We start from the raw sequence: 17657 nt of genomic DNA, 5'->3' as shown, positions 1-17657 counted from the left end.
TCCCTCTCCAGGTCCATCTTCCAACAGCAAACCTGCAGTACGGGTTTGTTTCTTGCCTTAATTAATTCACCGGTTACTGTTCCCACACCACCACCCTCTTCGCTCTTCCCTGCCCTTCTCTGGTTCTGGACTTATTTTTAGTGACAGCTCATACCGCGCCGTACCGATGCAGCGAAAACGAATTGCAAAAACGGAGGTGTTCCAATCAGAACCGAATATTGTTGCATTTGCCGCACCATCTCCACTACCTGCGGTGGACATCCACGGTCGATCGGACATGCAAAGTTTTGCCGCTTCCCAAACCGCCCCAAATTAAGCTGCTCCCGGTCGGCTTTCCAAATGCGCTCTAGAACAGATGATTGGCGGCCGTCGTCTTGTTCAGTCCACCGAGCGGATCTAGCAGATATCCGGCCGCACCACCGCCAGCAGCCGCACCCAGCAGCGAAGAAAACGGTGAGGACAGCGCGGCCACCGCATGGTGATGATGGTTTTGGAGGTTATGATTCATGCTGAGATGGTTGGCTGCCTTCTGGTTCTGTAGCAGCGGATTGCAGGACGGGTTCCACTTGTTGTTGTTGTTATTGTTGTTGCTGATGCTGTTGTTGTTGTTGTTGTGGTGATGGTGGCTGTTGTTGTTGTTGCTCGTACCGTTGCTGACCACGAGATGATGATGGTTGGGTCCGCTGTGAAGACTCGCCCCGTTCAGGTCGTCTGTCAGTTTGCCTACGAAAAAATGACAAAAAAGGCATTAGAAACCAACAAAAAAAAACAGACATACCAGAAACAAAACACAGTACGAATAAAACAAAAACGTGGATAAAGGGGTTGAGAACTCGCTCGCGTGTTCTCGTTTGCCGGTGACATGCGACAAAACGTGCCACGACAGTTACGAATGATCTCCCGAAACGATGTCGAAAGCGTCCTTATGCCAGCGTTGGCCTCACACACACACACACATACTCCCTGTCCAGACTCCTCTCCACCAGTCCGGTCCTACACCAGTCTACCAGCAGAAACGAATGTAGAATAGTTTCTCAAATGGCAATTCCCCAAACGAGAACGATGCGACTAGCAGCAGCAAACGCAAACTTCATAATCCATAATTCATAAACTCGGTAAAAGTTGCACCAGCTTTTTCTTCGTACGATGGACCATCTCCAAAAATGGAACGAACAGAGTTGGAAAAAAAATACCCACAATCACTTACAAGCGTGTAAAGCGAAAGCGAACAAGCGACACATGCCGGATGGGGATCGAATATTCCACAATGAATACGGCACCATCAGCTTGCCGTGCGCCATGAACGTCGGATGGCAGATTGGGATGGGTTAGATTTACAAAACTTGCGAACTAACGTGACAGTGTAGGTTCCAGCCAAGGATGATAAACTGGTCCAATCGAAATTGAGCCACTGGTGGATGGATATATTGTTATGAGCCGTATGGTCGAATGATTGCTAACCTGTCATGGATTATTTTATATGTGTCTGTTTTGGCACATGACTTTAAAGATTCATTTCCTATCATTGTACTTGTAAATCTAACTCCGATCTCTATCAGCTGTACGATGAACTCACTTTCATGCAACGTCTAGGTCAAGAGCTTTGGGAACTAGTGTTCTCGTAAACCCTTTTTGGAGGTATATTAAGCTCAAATTGATGGGTTGATGCGTCCACTAAAAATTCCAGGATTGACAGACGACGGAACCTAACTGTTAGTAGCCATAAGACTAGGTCAAAACCACGAAAAAGTTATATTGATAGATAAAATGTTTCTTTTACTAATGAAATAAGATCAAAATTCTGTTGGTATAGTTGTGCAGACAAACCTTTTAGGTGTTGAAAAACCCATGAAAAGACGCAAATCTCCAAAGCAACAGGATTAAATCGTTAATCGAAGTAGCTCGGTAACTATTAAAGAGTCACAGGCTGATTTTAGTATGATAACGAATGTCCAATGTCTATAAAAATGAATTATTCTATCAATGGAATATTAATCAGCAGTCTGAAGTAGTCTAGAACAAACCGAAGTAACCGTAGGAGTTTGCAGAAGTCCAGAGTAACCAAAGTAATCCAGAATAATTGGGGCAAGCTGAAATGTGTAAGTCAATTACGGAGCTTTTTTAGAGTTGAATTCAAATATTCATCCGTTGAAGCTGGAGTTGATTCTTGAAATAACTCCAGATATTATAAAGCGGTTGCAGTGTCTAATAGGTAAATTAGTAAACAAATTTAAAGCTGAACATTTAAGCATTATTCGGAGTGGTCCAGAACATTCCAGGGTAATTCGGAAAAGTTCGTGGAATTCGAAGTAATCCAGAGTAATCAGAACAGTCTCGAATACGGAATTTTCTTGGAGTCGAATATCTAAAATTCATCGTCGAATTCAGAGTTGATTCTTGATAGAAATCCGGACATTCCAGTACAAAGAAATCGTATTGTCTGATAAGCAAGTAAGAGAACACATTTTAATCCTGAACATTTGAAGGTTCCAATGCAAAGACTTTTCTATCCATGACAGACGAACCGTAATAAAGTTATACAACTTTTACCTCCGAACTTTAAGCCACTTATTACGTGAAAGTAATTAAATTTAATTCCTTCCCATTTGCAACCATCAGCTCGGGTTGTGCTTTAACGACCGGTAAATATCAATACGATTCCACCTTGACACGCTTCATAACGCTAATGCATTTCCCTCACACTCACACACGCAATGTGAAAAATGAGTCAAAAATCTTTCCCAAACTCTCCCCGCGGCGGAAAATGTACCCTTCCATGAATTTGCTAGGGCGAAAAACCACCTGTTACACAGCTCGAAAGCTTTTTCGCTATCGGTGGTAACGTCTTCGCGCTTCATTTTGTTTTCCGATCGCAGGCCAGGAAGATGGGACGAACGGGACAAAGGAGAGCGAAGCCGGAGGCGGATATCTTGCGAAATGTATTAAATTGGTTTAATCTAGAAAATTGCTTGTTACACCGTTCATTTATACGAATTAATGTCAGATTATTTCGAAAATGTCGCGCCTGCTGCTGGTTTCCCATCCAACGGGCCCTACGCTAACGTAACGCACGATGACTTGCGTGGTGTAGCTTTCCGCTTTCTGTGCAGCGTAATAACAATGCTATGTCGAGCGTACCAAAGCACATCCTGACTTACGGGCCCAAGCGAGCGAATCTCTGTACCAAAACTCAGGAGTTCCTGCGTAAGGATTCGTGGAAAATGCTGTAGATGGTACGGTCCAAGAGGAAGCTTTACACAGGGATATAATTCCGGTGCCCGCGCAAGAAGATGGAATCGACCGTGGGGTGAAGGAATCTAGGACGATCTTACATTGTCGAAGAAGCCCAATAGACGGTGAGGAAAAGGAGGAGAAAAAAAAACACAGCAACACGCCCGGGTGGTGTTTTCTCTTGATTTGTTTTTCCAACCTACAGTGCGAAGATCTGCCCCAGTCTTGGACGAGACGATCCGCGAGTCAGCTAGCTGTGCTTCCGGTGACTTTTATAATGAAAAATTTACGACAGCACCATCCCAATACCAAATGGGACCACTTTCGCAAACCGTACAATCCCAAGGACGACATTACAGTGTGGGTGGATAACACAATGGCGCCCCGTTCCGTAAGGGAACTATGTGTGTGTATGTGGCTGCATCTGTGTGGCGCAAATCGAGAGTAGGATGACAATCATTTGTGCGACAATTCCGACAACCCTCAACCATGTACTCTTCGGTTAGAAAAAAAAAAAACACACACACACACGCACACAGAACCCCGAACAAACGGCTTGTGCAGATGAGAGGACGCTCGTTGCCAAGGGAACCGGGAAACCGACATCAAGAAAGGCAGGAAGGCGCATGCAGACGCTACGAATCGGTGGAAAACACTTACCATTAATTGGTTTGATATCACCGTTCGACTGGTGGGAGGAGGCGCTCGAGTTGGGCGTGGTAGACAGGGTCGTTACGGACAGGCAGGGCGAGCCGGGCGGTTTGATGTCCTTCGGGGTCGTGCTGCCACCGTTCACCGACGACTTCTGTTCGCTCTTCACGGACGATGAATCTTGATTAGCGCTGCCACCGGTGCCACCGTTGTTCGTGCTGCCGTTCGTGCTGCTGTTGCTGCTACTGCTGCTGCTGCTGTTGTTGCTGGACACCTTCTGCTGGGCGATGCGTTCCTGCTTGCGAAACTTTGCCCGTCTGTTCTGGAACCAGACCTGGGAAGGACAAGAAGGGGGGGAGGGGCAAGATTTTAGTAAACATGAGATGAGATGAGTTTGTTTTCAAGATTTCTTAAGTAAAAGGAAGCGGTCTTTTTTATCGCACCACACCTACATTGATGACGTTTCGAAGTAAACAGTGGGTATAACAGTTTTAGTACACTAAACAGTACACTTAGTACTATGTAACACTTACTTAGCTTATATAACTTATGTAACTTATGTAACTTTGTACTTAGTAACAGTACACTTAGTACTACTTAGTACATGAGATGAGATGAGTTTGTTTTCAAGATTTCTTAAGTAAAAGGAAGCGGTCTTTTTTATCGCACCACACCTACATTGATGACGTTTCGAAGTAAACAGTGGGTATAACAGTTTTAGTACACTAAACTGTACACTTAGTACTTTATGACGTCATTCGAAGTTTATTCTAATGTGACAACTTTCGCTTAAAACCTTGTTAGTTATAACATTAAAAGTTCTCACAGGTAAATTGGAGGCTTTTTATATAAAATTTCACGTATTTTAATGTATGGTTCAGCTGTCAAGTTGACATGACCAATCTTAAATTGTACTAAAATACGAGTGAGTTATAAAACACGCCAGATAAGAGCCCAGAGTAACAATTAATAAGGTATTTTGTTTATTTTAATAGCTGAATTAAATGAAACAAAGTTTTTACGCATATTTTCAAGAAGAAATGCTAAAGATATTGCCATTGCCAGTAAAGCTTACACCTGTACCTGTCACCTGTCACTGGGCACCTAAAGTTCTGGTGGAAAAATATCCACTTGTCATATAACCGACATAAATACGTGTCGTTACATATTTCAAACCAGCCTCTACAAGCTAAATGACATAAATATTGTTAACCACCAATTGCCATACACATTCACTACTGTCTGTTCAGCCTCGCCACAATTGTGTCCCATACGCCATCCCACCACCATCATCAGTCATTGTCAAACTTTGGCCCAGCAGTAAAAACCACCATTATACACTCCACCACTGCGGTGGTTCATGAAAAATACATTTGCTCTACCGACGTTCATCGCTTGCAGCCTCTAATTGCAATGATTTTATCAAACATTAATAAACCCCCCCAAACCCGACACACACACACACACAAAATGGCACACTAACCATCACTAATTATACACTATTGGTGAGAATTTCTAATCCAAAAAGGCAGGGCACGGTGTTTGTGTGCCTCGAGCAAAATGCTTGTGATGTTTGGTTCTGTGTACCGCAACAAACAGCGAGTTGGCAAACTGTCAATCGGTGAAACCGAACGCATCTGGTAGTGTTCTGCGTTGCGCCTGAATGTATGCTGCCCGAGCGATGGTGAAGCTCCCCGCAGCGCCATCATTTCGCTGTGCATTCCTATCGCACCTCCGGGCAAAGGAGAGACGTTTATGAAATATTCAAATTAATTAGCTAATATTTACGTGCGCCAATTAATGAAATGACTGGAAGCCGATTTTGTTAGGTTTTGCCACGCATCCACCAGGCGGTACCGATGGCGGTGGCATTAGAGACCCGCGTAAACTTTGTCGAATGTGCAAACATCAGTGCGGTATGGTGAATCTCTTCCATCCATTCCTTCATTTGCGCAAATAACAATGAACATTCCAACAAATTGTCAAGCCGTGGAAAAAAAGAGTAGCATAATGCAAACAACTGCTTGTTCTGCCGGGATGATGTGAACAGCAACCAACAACGGATGAAAAAAAAAACAATCAAACTTTCACCAAATGCCGCACAACGCAACCGTGGCAAAACGGTTACCATTTTTTAAGCTTCATTTTATCACGCGTGTCGTGTTTAAATATCTAATCAACTTTGCAAATTCGCTGCTCGCGCCATGCACAACATCCGGGATGTTTACTTGCCATTTGTTTGACCCTTCTACGGTGGCGACTACCATCCACCCTTTTGCCAGTACCTTGTCGCTTTAACGTGTGCTGCGTAAAATGAAGCGATGTATTTCTTTTTTTTTTTGTTATGTTTGTAGCACGATGATTGTCACAAATCGTTCCCTTTGTTTCGGATTGTCGCGTTTCCCTCCCAACCTGCGACCTCCCTTACCCTTGGGCGGTGGAAAATCACGCTTGATTCGGTCTCATCCGATAAAATTGCGACTACTGTTTGGTTCAATATTTGCACTGGACATTGTTGTGCTGCAGTTTGTTTGTTACTGTGATCGACGGGTTGTTGCTTACTCATTTCTCTGTCCCCGGCTTGCTTGTTAACTTTGTGCACGGTTACCTTGCTATCAGCCAATCAGCAAAAGGTTTGTGTCGTTGTTAACATTTACCTTACTAACACTGTTTACCTTCGAACTAAACGATTCCATTTTCCTCTTATTAGTACTTCGTCTTTACTTCAAATTGCTCCTGCTTCAAATTGCAAATGTACTAATAACTATAGAACTGTCAAACATCTGTCAAAACACGACTCCTCCCCAATGCACTGCAACTCTTTCGCAATTTTGTCTTTTATTACCATTTCATCCCATTTAGTAACATGACAGAAACATTATTTACCCTCAAATAAAACAACTTCAATCAACAAATTTTGACCAAACGCCGAATACCTGCTACCCCCGGGGTGCAATAGTTTGTTCTAACTCCAATCACAGCCATTTGCCGTTTTTTTCCTCCCTTTTTTGCTCCAACCACCCAACAAATCTTTAGCATTCTACTACGACTTCGATGGCTTCATTCGTTTCAAACACTTCTCAAACGCCAAAAAAAAAAATCCTGCCGGTACTCAAGAACTTCTTGGGTAAACTTGTCCGAGCTCACCGAACCGATTGCTATTCAAAATGCGTCCGTAGAACTTCTGGTTGTGTTGTCTTACCGCTTCTCTCTGGTCAGCACCAGGGCTCACCAAGCCCAAGCCCCAAAACGTCTTGACCCAAATCGTGCTGAATTTTAATGCAATTAGTGCGAAATCTTTCGTCTTTAGTTTCTGGGTGGTCTTTGTCCTTTTTTCTCTCACGCTCTCCCTCTCTGACCGGTATGCCCGATTCCTTTGCTTTCTCGCTGGTCCAAGTGTGAGTTTGAAGGACTTTTTTTTATTTCCTAAAGCGGTACTACTACCCAACTATTGGTAAAACACAGGAGGGGTTTTTTTGTGTAAGAATTCTTCCCAAAAGTTTGTCGAATCAAACTGAGAAGACACTGGGTACGCTCGGCTAATGAAGACCCTGGACTGGAAGCGATATCTTCTTCAGCAATCTGCGACCGGATGTCATGCAACGACAACCGTCTTCATCGTCTATCATCAAGGGCGAAAAAAATGGACCAGGACACATCATACATTTCATTCCATTGTCTTTGTCCTCGGGAAAACAAAAATGAAAACACACATAGAGAGAGAGAGAGCGAGAGAGAACACTGTACGAAAGCGTCCTCGAAGATGACCGCTCGTTGCTCGGAAGGAAACGCGCGTGCTGTGTGTTTAACTTTCTTAATTTATTATTTGATTACGAATGATTAAAATAAACAATTCATTTATAGATCTCGGTGTCCATGTGTGGGGTTTATAAATATATCCCATTCCCAACCTTGTATCTTAGTGCAAGGACACCCAAGATTCGCCGGTTGTTTACCGATCGTTGGTCACATCATCCTGCAGGATTGTATCGTGAACATGTGACGGTGGTGTTGTCTGCAAGAGCCCTGCACACGGACATGAACACAGCACAAAAAATCTGAAGATCAACCCATCACGTTGGACATCCGTCCTAAGCGTCTTGAGTCTTGATGAGGTTCTGTTTGTATTTTCCATCATCAGTGGTCGTGTGTTGTTTTTAAGTGTCCTACTCAAGATTCTTAAGGATCTGGAGGAGCATGTATCTAGAGTGACCACAATCGGTTGGTGACGTGACTTTTGTTTAAATTATATCCACAAAATGGCATCCATAATGAGGAATTTGAATCTATTGCTTCGACTATTGGGTGTTTTGTTCTTCTCAGACATCCCAAACCTTTTCGTGCGTTGCTCCATCAATCCTGATTGTGAAATTAACAGCACCCGAGTTGTCAACCATACCTGCCTCACTGACTTCACTGACCGTAAAGGGAATTGGCCTAATTAAATGATCCTTTTGCGTGGTTTCAAAATGGTGTGCGTTCCTGTGGTTGGTTATTTTCCTTTGCCTGGAAAGCTTTCTCTCTCTCTCGCTCTCTTTCTCTTTTTCTCTCTGAGTGCCCAATCTACCTTCATAAAATGGCAAATCTTCGATAAAGATTGTGCATCCCACCGAATGGTCTTGGGGATCATTGGGAAATTCAATTTATTACCATTTTCCTTCCATTCCGGCAACTGTATGCTTCCCTTTGGAAGGACCTTGGTGCCTACCAAGCACCACCGGAGAAATTAGAATCCAATGGGCCTTTTTTATGGGCGAAAACATAAAAAGCATCAAACTTTCGCTTCGAAATTTTATTTACGACCACAACCGTCCGACACCTTGCGGCGAGACATTCCTCATCCGATTGGTCGCCAAATATCGTACTCGCTTGCCGTTAATAATTAATTCATGGTCGGGCAGTTGTTGTGAAATTGATTTGACCTTTTCCTTTATGTGCCGGTGGTGAAGCTCAGTGCGCTTGATTTGGTTAGATCGTCCCAAAAAAGCTATGAAACCGCGAAATTGGGTCCTTGGCAACAGCCTTAATTCAATTTCGCGCCGTTCCGGGCCACTCCGATGCAGAAGTTTTCGGGAAAGCAGTTTTGAGCACACACTTTCGGTGGGGAATCGAACGATTAAAATTCATCCCAATCGTGTGTTTTTTTTCCACCATCTTTAGCCACATTCCGACACCCTTTTGCTGCCGAAGGTTCGCTACGCTCATAAAAATCGGCATAAAACGGGTTTTTTTTCCCCCGGATTCCCCCGGAAGGTTAAAGGATTTGTGGGACAACGAATGTGGGTTCCGTTTTTTTTTTATTTCCCCCATTTTATTCGATAATAGTTTACGATATCCATCCCACGAGGGCCAACGCGGGACATACCAGGGAAGATTTCTTCTACGAGACACCCATGACTTTTTTCCTCGCCTAAGATGATTAAATTAAAAATTTAAACTTTCTGCCTTGGGGTTCTTCTTGTTTCGGTTCCTACGGATCAGTTAAAACCGATCAATCGATCAACCGACTCGGGTCATAAATTTGTGCAGCGATGCCATTAAAAAGTGATACGTACGCAATTGGCTATAAAAGCAGTTAACCGGGGAAAGTCTTCCAAGTTTTTGCGGAAGAGATTTTCCTGTAATGTAGCATTATTGAATCACAACTAACCAAAACCGAAATGGTTTCTGTTGTGATTGAAATGTTTTGGAGAAAGTTTGGAACTTTTTCATTTCTACTTTTTTGTTGTAAATCTCCGAAATGACCTCACGCTTTACTATTTTCCCTATTTCTGCTACATCATCGCTCGTATGCGCAAAAGAAGCAACATCTCGTTAAATTGCGACAGATGTGGCGATACTTTCGCTAAACAAATACCCAACAATCGAACAACAATGATATCTTCATTCGCGACATTTATTCTTTCACGTGCATCACACACTGTGAAGGGGTCGCGTCATGACCGTACCTTCCCCTACAATTTAAGGGCTCACGCGACAAGTCATTCGGGCAGGAACATGCGAACCATCCCCTAGCGTGGTATGAAGCGGAACAGCGCCGAACAGAGGGTTTGACTGGTAGCAAATCAAACGCCAGTGCTCGCACGGTGGCGGTTAGTTATCCTGGTCACCGGCACCAGACGGTGGCACTGAGGGTGACTGTAAAGCAATAAACTAAATACAGTAAGCATTGTTTATACTGCTTAGTGGATAACGAAGCACTTGTGCTAATATTTTCCCTTCATCACGGTGACGACACCGAACCAGCATCCGATTCCTGCTCTTCCTTCCCTTTTCCAGCCCCCTTCTATTTTCCAACCCTCATTTCCACCCTACCCAAACGGCAAGTGTAAAACGTCAATTGTCCTCGGGGGTTGCTTCGCCACCGGGACCGTTTGATTAGCTTTCCGCTCTCTTTTTTATGTGTGTGTGTGTTGGACAGCGGAACAATAAACAACCATACGAACAGAATTAAAGTGAGGTTACGCGTAACAAGCGAGAGGAAAACGGAAAATGCACAGCGCGCACACATACACGCACACTTTCAAGGCGCACCGGAGCGTTCACTTGTTAATCGATGAATAATAATCCTTACCGAAGGCGAAGGGTGCAACCGGGGTTGATTCTTGCACCATCGCACCCACCCTACGCATGTAACGGCCAAAAACGAGCGTCGCAATCACTTTTCCGCTCTTCCCGTTGCTCGATGTTTATTCAATTAACTTTGCAAACTTTGCGACCCCACCACCGGTGAAGCCGGATCAGCCCTGGTTCATCTCGCCCGGTGATGCATATTTTTACGGCTGGGTTTTTTTGTATGTGCATCTTGTACAAAAAGGCTCATGCTGTATGAGGATGAGGTCATTAAAGTGATGTGTGTTTTTTTTTCTTGGTCATTACATATTGTGTTTACATCGTTGAACATGGTTTACATGCGATTTTTTTGGTAATGTTAAACCTTCCCCCACTGGGTAATAATGACTATCACAATAGCTCGATGACAGCTGACAATATCATTTGTTATGGTCATCGACAGGACAAAAGATTTCATTTTTTATGGCCTTTTCTGTCAAGCAAAATGAAGAAAAATGTCTTTTTTGGAACACTTTCAAATTTCATTAAATAAAATAAAAATATTCGACTAAAAAACACTAAACAAGAAGAGAGAAGAACAACAAGAGAAAAATAACTTAACAAAACAGCCTTAATGAAAGTTTTCACTAAAGATTTTAAAATCTAGTAATCAACTGCATTATGCAGCTACATCAATTCCATTTCTAACTTACTATAGTGCGTAATATAACTATTAGATCAATTATTTTTCTAGAATACATGAAAAAAATTGAGAAGTTAAACAAGGTTTTTGGGCGTCTGGAAAAATTATAAATATCCTTTATCGTGACTTACTATTTGTATGCGATATGGAAAATTTTACTCACTTTGATAAAAACAACTTCATAGTTAGTCTGACTAAACTTTAAAAAGCTTAAAAAGTCAGGCTAAAGCCTGGCTAATGTCTAATCATGAGCTAAAAAATAATGTCAGTTTCTAATTTCGAGTTCCATTTTTAATCTTACAGGTAGCTGCAGAGCTGTTCTAAACTGCCTGGAATGATGTAAATTCATTTATGTATTTTTTAATGTCTGATCATGATCCTAACGCGTAGTAACTTGTTAAATTAATATATGACTTTTATTCACGTAACCAGATATTCAGTCTTTGCTATGTAGGAACGGTCCGGATGAGTTTTTGTAGTGACCCTATCAGCCGGAGCAACTGGCTAGCTGGTTTTCTTTAGATTTTTTTTTGTATTCAATTATCACTTTATCACATTTATCACATTGTATTCATCATCATTCATTGCTTTGTCGAGTACAATTTTTATCAATATCTTACATTAATTCACTCAAAAAGGGACCATATAATTATGTAATACACTGTAATATTTTCGCTATAGCTATTGTATAGCTATTTTGTAAAGCTATCAATTATTGAACTAATATTTTGCTTTGAAAGAGTTCATTTTTTAATTAAAATTGGTACTGCGTACATAAAAACTACTCATCGTAAAAATTGATGATCTTAGATTTTGAAATTCATTTCAGAATTTCTGCTCCAAGAATTATAGTTACCGAAACAAAAATATTTTCCACGTGAGTTTTTAAAGTCGAATACCTAAGTACACTCTAAGATAATTCGATAAAATGTTGCCTCGTGGAAATAGTTGGCTTAGACTTTGTTTTTCTTATTAGATAGATTACCTCTGCTTTAGAACTATTAGAATAAAAATTACAATCAGTACAATGGTTAACATATGTAAGAAAAACATTGTTTAAACGTTTATTTTAAAATATATTTGTGTTAGAGAATAGTTTTTCCCTAACCGTATGTACCAGAAGCAATATTATTGTACTAAATCTGCTACATACAAAGCCATACTAAAGCTAACCACTGGGTTTCACCCCTTCGGGAAACTAACACTAATTATTGAAATTGTTTTTAAGCCATTATTGAAGTCCTGGTCCCTTACCCTATTAGCTTTCGCAATCTCCTCTTTCCCCCCGAAGAGTACCGCATAGAGTTTAATATTTGCAAAACCCATCGGATAGGTTGTCTACAGAGGTGATTTGAATAAATTTCGACTGCCAGCTTCATATGATGAACCTTTCCACATATCCCAGCCCCTGCCTAAACGCTTGTCCGATTTGTCGATTCAATTTTTCCCAAACGGCTTTCCAATCGTAACGTTCCGGTGTCTGTTTGTCCGGTGTTTAGATAATTTATTGTTTCGGACTATCACGCCTGCGGTGATGGGTTTTGTGGTTTTTGGGGCTATGATTTTGTGCTGTGACAGTCTGCACATTCCGGTGCTAATAGTGTTAATTCCTCGGGATTGATCCTGCGAGCGCTCGTCATGAAAAGGGGGGCCAGTGGTGCCTGTCCGTACCAGGGACACACAATTCCCTCCGGTGTTTGTGTGTGATAAATAATTGAGCATGAATTTTGAATTTCGATTAGACAAAACCACCGCCCGGAGCTGGTGCAGTGCTGGGACAATGTTTCCATGTCTGTTTAGCCCGTGTTTTTTCGATGTTTTATTGATTGTATTGCATTTTGGAGAACAGTCCTGAGGTACAGGATGAGTAAACTTGTTTGTGAAAACAATATTGCTATACTGCACCACCGCAGAGGCCTTTTTCCAATTCAAAACTGAATGTTTATTTCTAATGCACAGTACATTATTAAATTTTAGTAAAACGACATGCTTAAAAAATGATGTTAGTATGACACCACAACTAAACTAACTCCACAAACAATGCTATTATTTCGTTCCAATACCGAAAAACAATGCGAACAAATCATTCGACGACCACAGTGCAGATAATTTTCCACCATGGTGGTTTCGCTTGCCGGTCGTAAGCATAAATTTTCATAATCATACTACAGCTGCTTCTAATAGCGTATTGCACGTGGTCATTTGACCAGCACTTTCGATGGAGTTAGGCGGTGGAATTTCATCCACCAGAACCCGTCCGGTTTTGTAAATTGAGCCGAGCACGTGAAAAGGGTTCGCTATACTACGGTTCTGATTCCAAGTGTTGGCCCTTTTTTTCGCCGGCATTGTTGTTACTTCCACGCCACCAATGATAAAAGGTCATTGTTTTTTACGTGCACACGGGGGTTGCCGGGGTTTTTTGTTTGTTGCGCATTAAAATACGCTATTCGCGAGGAAAACCTCCACGAGCGGCAGATTGGCTTTTCGGGACGGTTCCAGTATTTTATGATTTGCGGTTCCGTGGGTACCGCGACCTGGGCAGGCTTCAAAACCAAAGCGTCCAGACATTCGCCCACACCTGACGGAGTGTGCCGGATGAGACCGCACCCACGTGCGGTTCCATGTGCATGTCCAAAAAGGTGCGGCACAAGCGACGATGACGACGATTTATATTTATCGAGAAAAATAATTCCATTCGTGTGCGGGTACCATATGTGCGCCATTTCCATACGGTTCGCCAGGGATGGTTGTTATGTGGGGACGGTTTGGTTGGAGCTGGGTAGCTTTTCGCCAGTGTAATCGACCAGTGTTTCCGGTGGAGAAAAAATCCAGATACCGCGGGGCAGGAGGGAAAGCTAATTGCGATTGGATTGGAAAAATGTTCTCAGAGAAATATGGCGCTGCTCGGTTGGGCAAATAGGAACAACATGCTATCTTGCAGTGGAATATATATTTTTTTGCGACATTTGGTAATATAAAGAGTCCTTCAGACATACTTAAAAATTCCTTTAATTTAACTCATTTTCATTGGTTTCAATATTCTAGCACTTGTTCCTAACGTTCTTTTATGAATTTTTAAACAGTTTTTCAACTAAGAATGCTATATTGGTGAAAAAAATACAATGTTTTGCTTTGAATTTTCTCGTACCAGGGAAAAATTACCACAGTTGAGGCAAGGTAACAACACAAGCAACAAGGTAACAAGGTAAAAAACAGGAAAATTTCAATCTCATTTTCCTTACGTTATTGTGTACAAACTATACCACATGGTGGTCACCTATGAATTACATGTTGGCTGAGTGCACACATGGTTTTGATATTACAACATATACAGTCCTTAACATAGCTAAATGGACATCTGTTTTTTTTTGCAATTTGCTTAAAACCCTGAGGAGATAGAAAAATTTGCAATTTTAGAATAACTTGTTACAAATACAATTTTACATCTTGTCATGTTATAATAAAATATGACCAACTATTCTAGCATGAGTTGTTACAATAATAATTAATTAATTTCAACTTTAAATTGACATTTATTTGGTTGAGCCTCTGGTGTTTGTTAAAGATTTTTTCACGAGTAATTTATGGCTCGAAACTTATTTTTTTCTGTAAAAAAAACGCCGAAAATGGTTTTATCTCCATAACTCATGCAAAAATGAATAAACAATCTTGAAAAAGTATATGACAACTCTACGTGTTATTTTATATTACAATCAAGTTATTCAAAGATTGTTCTTATCTATCTCCTTGAAATTTTAAGCAAGTAGTATAAAAAACGCTTGCCCATATAGTTATACTAAGCACTCTAAAGAATCATAGAAAAATCTCGCAATGTTATCACACAAATTCTTGACAAAATTTTGTTTTTCATCTTTTTTTTTTTTAATTAATAGCGGTTGAAACTATAATTAAGCCTGAAAGAGTTATTAGGTGTACATTATCTAAACTTATAATTTATTACTAAATTTACTAATAACATGCGTTTGATTCAAACATCACCACTGCAAAAGCTGGCCAAAACATTAATCTCTAATTTTCTTGCTTTAAATCCAACCAAAAGAAAGGCAAAAAGCGGATAAAAACAACAAGAGCAACGTTGTTTCTCTAACCGTGAATGAACAGTTTCGTATCGTATTTGTTTGTCCGCCTAGTTCTCCACATCTCAAGACGAAACAGCATCCTGCGTTCGCGACGGGAATAAATTTACCAAGCCTCGTCTCATTCGACCCACCTTTCCGTTTTCTTTTCCTCACGCTGGCGCAGGCCGAATAAAATGTTGTTACATTTTCCTTCGCCACGAACCCAAACACCCTCGCATGCTTTATCTGGGGGTGTCAGGTGGATGGGCACTTGCCGGCTGTGATGAATTAAATTGTTTCAAACTTTTGACATCCCGAACGCGCCAGCACCACGACCGGGAATGGGTACGGTCTTTGTGCATGTGCCACCACTGGTTGTTGCTCATTGGTGTTGCGTATTCGCCTTTTTGCAAGTGTGTGTGTTTATACGCTTCTTAGGCTTCTTTTTTATTCGTCATGTATGTGGGTGAAAGAAGAAAATATCTTTTTTGCACCATTTTTATCTCATTTAATTTTTACCATTTTCCGTGATCGGCATGAACTGGTTCATTTGGTAACGATTTTTTTTTTGTTTTATCACAGCACGACGAAATCGCGCAACGCGTTGTGTGAGGTGAAATGAGTTTTATTTACGATCATCAATAGCCCGAGCAATACAAAATATAGGCCTTTGCAACGAGGACGTCCAATATTGGGTCCATTTTTCTTTTCTGATGGTCCCTTTTCGACGTTGGTCGTAGCATTAATCTTAGTGCAGTATTTTATCAAATCTAATCCATCACATTGAAAATACGCTATTGTTTGATATTACACGTGTATAATATACTGCTAAGGTAATAGTGCATAATAACAAAGCAGATTGTCTCACTGTTAATAAGCCCAAAAGTATGCAAAGCGTATAGCAACACTGATTTATTTAATTATTACCAAGCATGAACCATTTTTTCCACAAAATAATGACATTTCGAGGTCAATAATGATCAATAAATCTAATTGCATTTAGATTAATGTTTCAACGATGGCATTGTCAAACTGGATGCGAATGATATGGGTTAATTACCTTAATGCTCAAGATCGGGGTCACCATTTAAATCACACCGTACTTTACCGATTTTTGCCATAAAAATCCGCAAATGCATTCGATTTCCTTTAAGCCCGCAAAGCGGTGCAAAACTTTGTTCCTTCCCTCCCAATAGTGCATAAAACTACCTACGACACCCTAGTAACGGGCCACGATTGAGGTTTAATAACCCTCAACCATCACACGCAAGCGTTTCAATCTGCAGGACGTGTTTATGCCATCAAACACCACAGATGTGTGATGAATTTTAATTCAATCAACTCCGGAGAAAAACCGGAACAGCATGGATGGAAGGGTCCCTGTTCCCTTGAGCGATGCAATTTCAATAGCCGCGAGGGTTAAAGTTCCCCTCCGTTAGACAATGGTGTGGATGGACCGAACAGGTTTTCTTGTGTTGTTTACGGAACGGATAAGCGAGCGGATTAGATTCCATAAAACTGGAGCAGAACGGGATTAGAGGTAAGGGTTTGCGTGTTTCGCTAAAGTCTTTAAGCAGAACAATAAGGCCTAAACGTTGTGTTTGTAATCTTTTTTACATCCATTCGTGAAAATTTTAAGAGCAAGGCTTTGTTAATCCATTACCTACTGTATTAACGCCAAAAATAATAACATTTGCATACATTTAGGCGCTTTAGAAACAATCTTGATAGTATATTCAGTTACTTAATTTGTAGTATTTTAAACCAAAGTGCACTCACCTGAGTGAGTAATCATCCCCAAAAACAGCCCGTTTTTCACCATCTCGCGCTAATTGACAGACCCATTCCACCAAACCGGATCCAATATCCGTGGTCAAACCTTGTCCCTCCAGCTCCGCCGACCTAACGTTACGTTACCGTCAGCGAATGTTTTTGACACTAATTATAAGCGGAGATTGCAGACAACCACCCGAACCAAACCATCCCACCCAGGCTAGACGCAAAACCTGGGATTGACATCAATCACCTGTACAACTTTGTATCATTTGGGACGTACTGCCAAGCACCGATACCGATCCAGCGAAAAGTTTCAACAATCGAAACGGTCACCAACATTTAATGAGTACCGCAACTGGTGGCATGTTCACAAATCGAACGTGAACACATTTCAGTCCAATCAACTCCCTCCGTGCAGCAGAGCGGTCTTAAAATATCAATTCAAACCAAACCCGCCAGCACACTCTCACCTCGGTTGTGTTTTCGTTCCTTTCGCGATTTGCATTCCATCAGCGAAACCGTGAGTATGGACGCTACATAAATGATTGCCTGCGAATTTCATTAGCAAAATGCATTTTGCACCATTTTTTGTGCTTTGTTTTCAACCTTTTTTTTTTGACGCTCTTTCTTTTGTACTCTGCTGGAAAATGAAACATTCACAAAGG

The 17657-nt window shown here is 41.4% G+C and overlaps 1 protein-coding gene across 1 annotated transcript in view; it reads right to left on the bottom strand.

Moving 5' to 3' along the window:
• Window positions 1–346: 346 nt before the first annotated feature.
• Window positions 347–17657, bottom strand: part of LOC128709696 (paired mesoderm homeobox protein 2A-like) — a 39918-nt gene continuing 22607 nt past the window's right edge. Inside the window, exons 3-4 of the mRNA XM_053804706.1 lie at window positions 3892–4216; window positions 347–723 (exon numbers count right to left, since the gene is read on the bottom strand). Coding sequence (XP_053660681.1) covers window positions 347–723; window positions 3892–4216 — 702 coding nt within the window. The remainder of the gene's footprint in view (window positions 724–3891; window positions 4217–17657) is intronic.

This window comes from Anopheles marshallii, chromosome 2 (assembly GCF_943734725.1).
Source record: "Anopheles marshallii chromosome 2, idAnoMarsDA_429_01, whole genome shotgun sequence".
Taxonomy (NCBI): domain Eukaryota; kingdom Metazoa; phylum Arthropoda; class Insecta; order Diptera; family Culicidae; genus Anopheles; species Anopheles marshallii.
The sequence above is the reverse complement of the archived record's forward strand: the minus strand, read 5'-3'. Positions and strand labels throughout refer to the sequence as shown.